General features: G+C 40.7%; 1 protein-coding gene across 1 annotated transcript; it reads left to right on the top strand.

Annotated features, from left to right (window-relative positions):
* Window positions 1-5,982: 5,982 nt before the first annotated feature.
* LOC147321461 (E3 SUMO-protein ligase ZBED1-like) lies at window positions 5,983-7,773 on the top strand. Its single transcript, XM_086305079.1, has 3 exons — window positions 5,983-6,326; window positions 6,594-6,949; window positions 7,366-7,773. The coding sequence occupies exons 1-3, from the start codon at window positions 6,059-6,061 to the stop codon at window positions 7,771-7,773; spliced, it is 1,032 nt and encodes a 343-aa protein (XP_086161205.1). The 5' UTR covers window positions 5,983-6,058.
* Window positions 7,774-9,519: the final 1,746 nt, after the last annotated feature.

Raw genomic sequence — 9,519 nt, 5'->3', positions numbered from 1 at the left:
ATGGAGCATTGTCCTGCATGAAAATCATGTTTTTCTTGAAGGATGCAGACTTCTTCATGTACCACTGCTTGAAGAAGGTGTCTTCCAGAAACTGGCAGTAGGACTGGGAGTTGAGCTTGACTCCATCCTCAACCCGAAAAGGCCCCACAAGCTCATCTTTGATGATACCAGCCCAAACCAGTACTCCACCTCCACCTTGCTGGCGTCTGCCTTTACCAATCCAGCCACGGCCCATCCATCTGGCCCATCAAGACTCACTCTCATTTCATCAGTCCATAAAACCTTAGAAAAACCAGTCTTGAGATATTTCTTGGCCCAGTCTTGACGTTTCAGCTTGTGTGTCTTGTTCAGTGGTGGTCGTCTTTCAGCCTTTCTTACCTTGGCCATGTCTCTGAGTATTGCACACCTTGTGCTTTTGGGCACTCCAGTGATGTTGCAGCTCTGAAATATGGCCAAACTGGTGGCAAGTGGCATCTTGGCAGCTGCACGCTTGACTTTTCTCAGTTCATGGGCAGTTCAAAATCAGAATCAGAATCAGAATACTTTATTGATCCCTGGGGCAAATTATTTTTTGTTACAGTGCTCCATTTTAAACCAACATTAAGACAAGACAGACAATACGCTAACTAAGAATAGTACAATATATACATATATATACATACATACATACATAAGTCACTTATAAATAAATATTTGGAAAAGAAACATGTGTAGTTGTAGCAGCAAACAGTGTGTTAAGTGGATGCGTTGTACAGGGAGATGGCCACAGGCAGGAATGATTTCCTGTGTCGTTCAGTGGTGCTTTTCGGTAATCTCAGTCTCTCAGATTACCGAAAAAAGTTATTTTGCGCCTTGGTTTTTCCACACGCTTCTTGCGACCCTGTTGACTATTTTGAATGAAACGCTTGATTGTTCGATGATCACGCTTCAGAAGCTTTGCAATTTTGAGACTGCTGCATCCCTCTGCAAGATATCTCACTATTTTTGACTTTTCTGAGCCTGTCAAGTCCTTCTTTTGACCCATTTTGCCAAAGGAAAGGACGTTGCCTAATAATTATGCACACCTGATATAAGGTGTTGATGTCATTAGACCACACCCCTTCTCATTACAGAGATGCACATCACCTAATATGCTTAATTGGTAGTAGGCTTTCGAGCCTATACAGCTTGGAGTAAGACAACATGCATGAAGAGGATGATGTGGACAAAATACTCATTTGCCAAATAATTCTGCACTCCCTGTATAAACCATTTTTTTAATTAAATAACTGATTCATAGATTTTATCTAAATGATTAATTCCCACATAACACTTCTAAGCCAGGAGTCATTTAACTTCAATATTAGGTATGAGTAGGTATTAGGTATGTCTAAGATATTCTTCTCTATCCAATAGCACACTATGCTGTCAAAGTACGAGGAAATAAGTAGGTTTTGACAGCATATTCCAAAGAGAGGCGTTGAAAGGCTGCTCCAACGGAACTTATTGTTTCGGAGGAAAACACGAACACAGCGTACAGTCAGACTCGACTGTAAGCTATTAAGACTCTAATAGCTTACTTACAACTGGGCAAAAAAACCAAAAAAAAAAACAACTTACAACTGGGCTCGTCAGGCTCTCTTCTTGGCTGCAGTGGTTATTATTATATTTACATGCTTCCAGCTCCCGTTTTTGCTCGATGACAACTTGTACTTTTCCACTCGCCTTTTTCTCCCTTCTCGCGCTCACAGACACATAACGGGTATGACAGTCCATTCTCCCAGCAGCACGGATTACACTGCCTATGAGGCTACATTCTTTAGAGCTGTAGCATTCTGCCTATTAGCTTAGCACAACAACAAAAAGGCGCTCTCTCTCACCCAGGAAACACGCAGAGAGAGAGAGCGTCACCCTGTAACCATGGCAACCGTAACGCTGCCACCTGGAACAACAGAACATAGCTGTCAAACAAAACCCAAACAGTCCTGTATCTATGTTACTCCCCAACACTGCGTATTAGTCAGAGGTCCCGTTCGGAGCCGCGGACCTTCAGTAACAGTAATAAATCACAGCAATAATACATTCACGTAGTTGTAAAAAGCATGATAATATATTAAGTAATCCAAAGTATTCAGAATACGTTACTCTCATTGAGTAACGTAATGGAATACGTTACAGAATACATTTTGGGGCATGTATTCTGTAATCTGTAATGGAATACATTTTAAAAGTAACCTTCCCAACACTGACTGCATGGTATATGAGACATAGCATTTATCAGGAAATTTCAGCCAGCTACTAAGAATTTGATAGTGGTGGTAACTTTAAAATATATTTGAATGATATATTTTCATTCTTACTTCAAGTATGCAAGAATAACCGGTCAAATAAAGTTTAAAAATAAAATTGTGTTAATGGTTAGCTAAGGAATCCTTAAAAGTGTCACCCCAGTCAGTGACTACAAATTTAGAAACATGACTGCAAATGCAGGAGGGTGACAAAGGAGGCCAGAAATTGGATTAGCCAGTTGGATGTGATGATAAGCCAGCGAGGACGGCCAGTGCAGCGCCTCGTGGCCCCTTTGATAACAAAGCTAATCCATCCATCTTAACCTCCTGGCCTCTGCTTTGATTCCCCTCATCAAACATCCCACTGCCCTATTGTTAGTGATGTTTGCTGCCTGTCCTGCTGCGGCACTCCGGCCATAACTCTTCACTCTGCAACGCGGTGAGCAGGTCAGCTATTAATTTAGGTGAAGTGCCACTGTGTCTGTGCCTGCTGTTCAGCTTAGCAAGGCGAGCTGAGCTGCTCAGCTGAATGAAAGAGACATGCAGCCATGTCATCGTTCACCTGCCTGCCACCTGTGCTCCTCTGGGCCTTTCTCACATGCACTCATCTTCCAAAAGTGCCCACCGTGACCTGCAAGACAAATTATGATATTATGGCAAAACTATCAGCAGGACATTTACTGTGGCCAAGAGTTAAGCTGGACTCATAAGTCAATTGTAACAGACAGTCGTCAAAGGATGAAAGGGAGGTGGCAGGGCAGGGAAATATGTAAGCTGTAAAAGAAACCTCTTGGTTTCAAATGCATATATATATATATATATATATATATATATATGTGTGTGTGTATATATATATATATATATATATATGTATGTGTGTGTGTATATATATATATATATATATATATATATATATATATATATATATATATATATATATATGTGTGTGTGTATATATATATATATATATATATATATATATATATATATATATATATATATATATATATATATATACATACAGCGGGGCAAAAAAGTATTTAGTCAGCCACCGATTGTGCAAGTTCCCCCACTTCAAATGATGACAGAGGTCAGTAATTTGCACCAGAGGTACACTTCAACTGTGAGAGACAGAATGTGAAAAAAAAATCCATGAATCCACATGGTAGGATTTGTAAAGAATTTATTCTTAAATCAGGGTGGAAAATAAGTATTTGGTCAATAACAAAAATACAACTCAATACTTTGTAACATAACCTTTGTTGGCAATAACAGAGGTCAAACGTTTACTATAGGTCTTTACCAGGTTTGCACACACAGTAGCTGGTATTTTGGCCCATTCCTCCATGCAGATCTTCTCGAGAGCAGTGATGTTTTGGGGCTGTCGCCGAGCAACACGGACTTTCAACTCCCGCCACAGATTTTCTGTGGGGTTGAGGTCTGGAGACTGGCTAGGCCACTCCAGAACTTTCAAATGCTTCTTACGGAGCCACTCCTTTGTTGCTCGGGCGGTGTGTTTTGGATCATTGTCATGTTGGAAGACCCAGCCTCGTTTCATCTTCAAAGTTCTCACTGATGGAAGGAGGTTTTGGCTCAAAATCTCACGATACATGGCCCCATTCATTCTGTCCTTAACACGGATCAGTCGTCCTGTCCCCTTGGCAGAAAAACAGCCCCATAGCATGATGTTTCCACCCCCATGCTTCACAGTAGGTATGGTGTTCTTGGGATGCAACTCAGTATTCTTCTTCCTCCAAACACGACAAGTTGAGTTTATACCAAAAAGTTCTACTTTGGTTTCATCTGACCACATGACATTCTCCCAATCCTCTGCTGTATCATCCATGTGCTCTCTGGCAAACTTCAGACGGGCCTGGACATGCACTGGTTTCAGCAGCGGAACACGTCTGGCACTGCGGGATTTGATTCCCTGCCGTTGTAGTGTGTTACTGATGGTGACCTTTGTTACTTTGGTCCCAGCTCTCTGCAGGTCATTCACCAGGTCCCCCCGTGTGGTTCTGGGATCTTTGCTCACCGTTCTCATGATCATTTTGACCCCACGGGATGAGATCTTGCGTGGAGCCCCAGATCGAGGGAGATTATCAGTGGTCTTGTATGTCTTCCATTTTCTGATGATTGCTCCCACAGTTGGTTTTTCACACCAAGCTGCTTGCCTATTGTAGATTCACTCTTCCCAGTCTGGTGCACGTCTACAATACTTTTCCTGGTGTCCTTCGAAAGCTCTTTGGTCTTGGCCATGGCGGAGTTTGGAGTCTGACTGTTTGAGGCTGTGGACAGGTGTCTTTTATACAGATGATGAGTTCAAACAGGTGCCATTCATACAGGTAACGAGTGGGGGACAGAAAAGCTTCGTACAGAAGACGTTACAGGTCTGTGAGAGCCAGAGATTTTCCTTGTTTGAGGTGACCAAATACTTATTTTCCACCCTGATTTACGAATAAATTCTTTACAAATCCTACCATGTGAATTCATGGATTTTTTTTTTTCACATTCTGTCTCTCACAGTTGAAGTGTACCTCTGGTGCAAATTACTGACCTCTGTCATCATTTTAAGTGGGGGAACTTGCACAATCGGTGGCTGACTAAATACTTTTTTGCCCCACTGTGTATATATATATATATATGTGTGTATATATATATATGTGTGTGTATATATATATATATATATATATATATATATATATATATATATGTATATATATATATATATGTATATATATATGACTTATTTTCAAAAATGACTTATTTTCAAAAATTAATTACTTAGTTACTTAGTTACTTTTTAAAAACACAATTTACAACACAATTTACAACCTGAAGAGGTGATAAAGTGATAGATCTTTCAGCCCAATTCTACTTTTTCCTGCATAATCCATCATACAAAATGTAATCAAATGGAAAAGTCTCTTTTTTTAACATGTTGTTTTTATTTTTGGAATGACGTAATATTGCTGTCAGTGGATACTTAAATTTGTGCACGGCTTTCCACTAGGGCTGCTCAATTAATCGAATTTTAATCACGATTACGATCTGGGCTTTCAACGATCATTAAAAATGACTGAGCCGATTATTAGCACCTCCCTCGTGCTTTACTCTCGCGAGGTGGCAAATCGAGCGCACCTCTCTGCGTTTCGAACACGCGTCACATCAATTAAGAGTACCTGAGGAAAGCTAAGCAGACGTTATTTGGAGAGGAGAGGATAATGGCTGCTAAAGAAAGAATGCCGTTGGTTGAAAAGCGAGGTAAAACTACTTCAGTGGTGTGGAAACATTATGGGTTCGAGGAGTCCGACGTGGATCAAGTCGATATAGTGTGTAAACTTTGCTACGGTGTTGTAGCTGCACCACAGGGCAACACTACAAATTTATTCAATTATTTGAAGACCGCTCACGAAGTGACATACGATCAAACAATGAAGGAGCATAGAGAAAAACCCTCAACAACACATGCTTCATCCTCACAGACCTCCATTCACGCTACCATGTACAACGCGACTAAATATCCCACCAGCTCCCAGAGACACAAGGCGATAACAAACGCGGTAACGTTTTTCCTCGCCAAAGACCACTGCTCAATTAACACAGTGGACACACCCGGCTTTAAGAAACTAATCAACACTTTGGACAAACGGTATAACTTGCCATCTCATCACTATTTTAGTCGAGTGGCGATTCCCGCTTGATATGATGAGTGTCATGATGGTGTCGCAAAGGAAGTGGCTACAGCCCAATATTTTGCCACCACAACGGACTTGTGGTCAAGCCGCACCATGGAGCCGTATTTGAGCCTCACGGTACATTTCATTGACATGGATTTCAACATGAAAACGAAATGTCTCCAGACATCATTTTTCCCAGAAGACCACACAGGGCAGAACATAGCTGCAGGTCTGAAACAAGCACTGGCTACGTGGGATCTGGAGGAGGGTAAACTCGTCTGTATAACCACAGACAACGCTGCAAATGTCATACTGGCTGCACAACTGAATGGCTGGATGAGGCTCCAGTGCTTTGGGCACAGATTACATTTGGCCATAGGTGAGTAGGCCTAATTCCTACTGAATATGATGCATAATGTGATTTTCTTTCAATAGGTATACAACATAATGCTTCGAATGAATATAATAAATAAAAAACGATTTAAATTCAGAGATACTTTTATTCATTCTCACAATCATACACATTTTCTATGAATTATACAAACACATAAATAAGCTACCATCACTTTTTCTTATTCATTCACACTCAAGGAAATGACAATCATCATCCTGATAATGCTTGTTTATATTTTTTATGTTTTTATAGAAAGAGCCATGAAAGATCACAGGATTGAGCGTGCAGTGGGGGTCTGCAAAAAAGTGGTCAGCACCTTTTCATTCAGTTTTAAAAAAGAGAGAGAGCTGAAAAAGGCACAGATAGACCTCAAACTGCCAGACCACTCCTTAAAGACTGAATGTCCAACCAGATGGGGATCTAGGCAGGCCATGGTTTCCAGAGTCCTTGAGCAGCAGAAGGCCATTGCCCATGTCCTCACCCAAGACAAAGGAACTAGGCACCTCATCCCCTCATGGCAGGACATTGATGTCCTTGAGGCCATCAACAAGACCTTGGGACCTCTGGTTGAATTCACTGATGCACTTTCTGGAGAGAAATATGTGAGTGTGTCTTTAAGAAAACCAACACTCCACCTATTTAACAACTCAATCTTGGCTGAGCAAGATGATGACACAGACCTCTCAAAATACATCAAGAGGAGAATACTGGAGTACCTAAATGAAAAGTATGGTGACTCACCAACACAAGAGTTGCTTGACATGGCCACTGTCCTGGACCCAGGGTTCAAACTGAGATATGTAAGCGAGGTCAGCCAAGAGACAATAAAAGCCAGACTGACAATGGAAATGAAGTCCATCATGGTATTTATAAAGATACTAAACATCTATCTATCCATCTATCCATGTATCTATCATTATTTATAGTAATTATTTAAGGATTGTATTTTAGAATGCCAAACCCGAGACAGATAAAACTGGTTCCTCATTCTGTTTTGCTGTCATTTTATATTTGTCCCATGGAGGCTGCAGTGATGGGGACACCCGTTGGTAACACGGAGGTTGCTGATGATGGTGCATCAAACCAAAAGAAGAGAAAAAAGGGCCTAAGCAGCTTCTTTAAGGCCCCTCACAGCACAGCTCCAGGTGCAGAACATGCTCTTCAACTGGACCAGGCCATAGCTTTTGAGCTTCAGGCCTACCTCCAGGCAGGGACCCTGGACACTGAGGAAGACCCACTGGGGTGGTGGAAGCTATCACAGAACCTCTTCCCACGACTCTCCATCCTGGCAAAGAAATATCTTTGCATCCCAGCCACAAGTGCCTCATCAGAAAGGGTCTTTAGCATTGGTGGAAATGTTGTCAACTGCCTGCGTGCATCCCTGAAGCCTGATCATGTCAATAGGCTGGTGTTTTTGGCTAAAAACCTTTGAAAGGTTGCAGGAACCATGTTTTGTTGAGCCATTTTGAGATTGTTTGGGACTCGGGCCTTCTAGTTTTTATTTATTTCTTATAAAAAGGTACTACTTTCATTGTTTAATTTTATTTTTGTTCAGGCAGCAACTTTAGTTGACATACCTCAATGTCAGTTTGATGCAATTGTGCATTGTGTGGCTACACAGCTTGCCTTGATGTTTGGTTATTTGTATGCATAAATATTATGCAGTAGTTTGAAGTTCACTAAACATTAATGTTTACATTTTTTTATTTATCTTTTATATTGCAAACATTTGCATATCAGAATTTGCACATTATTTTATATTATTTTTTGACAATCTTTAAAGCAATTATTCAGTGCATTGTTATTGTTATTGTTAAATAAATATCGTGAAATAATCGTGATCTCAATTTCATTGAAAACAATCGTGATTATCATTTTTGCCATAATCGAGCAGCCCTACTTTCCACTATCAGCAATGATTGGTACGATTGCATGTGACTGGATGACTGCACATGACTGGACTGTGACTGGACTGATGATGTGGACTAAGTGTGATTGACTTGAGATTGAGACTAAGGAATGCAGTTATTTTAGGATTAGTCACTTCTAATGCCTAATCCACCCCAAAACAGTGAAAAAAGGGTGGATGTATGTGTTTTAGTTTGCTTGTTTTTGCAGGAGCAGAAGGATGACGGAGACCAGAGGAAGGGGGACTGTAGGTTCACATGATAGTGTGTGGGACCTGCAGACTTAACCCTTTAGATAGCACGTTTCTGTGTTACTGATTTTTGTGTGAAAGAAACTGCGGTTTTACTGGCTGCTTGTTGGTTATAGTATCACACTGTTTTGTTGGAAAATGTTAAATGTTACAGTGGGGAAATGTGTATTCAGTGTGAAACACATACTGTGTTAAAATCAGCATCACTTCTTTCACAGAAAAGGAGGGTTGACCACATGATTTACAGCAGCACCTCTGGAATCTGTTGATCCAGACCTGACCTCTGGACGCTCCGCTGCTAATGTTTTTTTTTGTGGAGGATTCGGCACAGACACAGACAGACATGAGTGAAGATGAAGCAGGATTTGCAGTGAACACAGAACATATCACTGTTGAGCTCATAGTGTGAAAACGAGTGACATTACTTAAGAAAAGTCACTGGTTACTAGGGGTGCAACGATACACAAAATTCACGGTTCGGTTCGGTTCGGTTCGATACTTTGGTGTCACGGTTCGATATTTTTTCGATACAAAAAAATGTTCATGCATTTTTAATTTGTCATTTATTAAAATTATAAATATATATTTTAACTCAAAAGTACAGTTTTTAAATTTAACCCTAACCCTTGTGCGTGTTTTTTATTTTGACAGCGAATGCGCACCTGCGGACCACTTATGTGCAGCCCTGGTTATTTAGCTCATCATATTGCAGCCACAGAAATTCTTTTGTCCATGAAACCATAAAGCTGCACTTTCTTTTTGCCTTATAGTCTGATTTGTCATAACTTCTCCGTTTTGTGGTAAGCTTTTCTTTGGCTGTCACTTCTTCACCCTGACCTGTCTTATTTGGCTCAGCAGAACTGAAATGCTTTTACACACGCACTCACATAAGCTCAGCGATTCTCTGCGCGACCAACCTCTCACATGTTTAAGCTGCGGGAGATTTCACTTGTCATGTTTGCATAGTAAGCTAACGATTGATAAGACGATGTCAGAGGAATTGGTGCACAAATTATCATC

Source organism: Aulonocara sp. 'chitande type north' Nkhata Bay, linkage group LG9 (assembly GCF_057382095.1).
Source record: "Aulonocara sp. 'chitande type north' Nkhata Bay isolate Kocher_YH1m ecotype deep benthic linkage group LG9, A_spYH_male_GT1.1, whole genome shotgun sequence".
Taxonomy (NCBI): domain Eukaryota; kingdom Metazoa; phylum Chordata; class Actinopteri; order Cichliformes; family Cichlidae; genus Aulonocara; species Aulonocara sp. 'chitande type north' Nkhata Bay.
This window is presented reverse-complemented; position numbering and strand designations above follow the sequence as displayed.

Excerpts from the sequence above, each read along its gene's own strand:
- LOC147321461 (XM_086305079.1), top strand. The coding sequence starts at position 6,059 with ATGGAGCCGTATTTGAGCCTCACGGTACATTTCATTGACATGGATTTC. Across the intron at positions 6,327-6,593 it reads CAGATTACATTTGGCCATAG|AAAGAGCCATGAAAGATCAC; the intron begins GTGAGTAGGCCT and ends ATGTTTTTATAG. Across the intron at positions 6,950-7,365 it reads CTGGAGAGAAATATGTGAGT|GCTGCAGTGATGGGGACACC; the intron begins GTGTCTTTAAGA and ends TGTCCCATGGAG.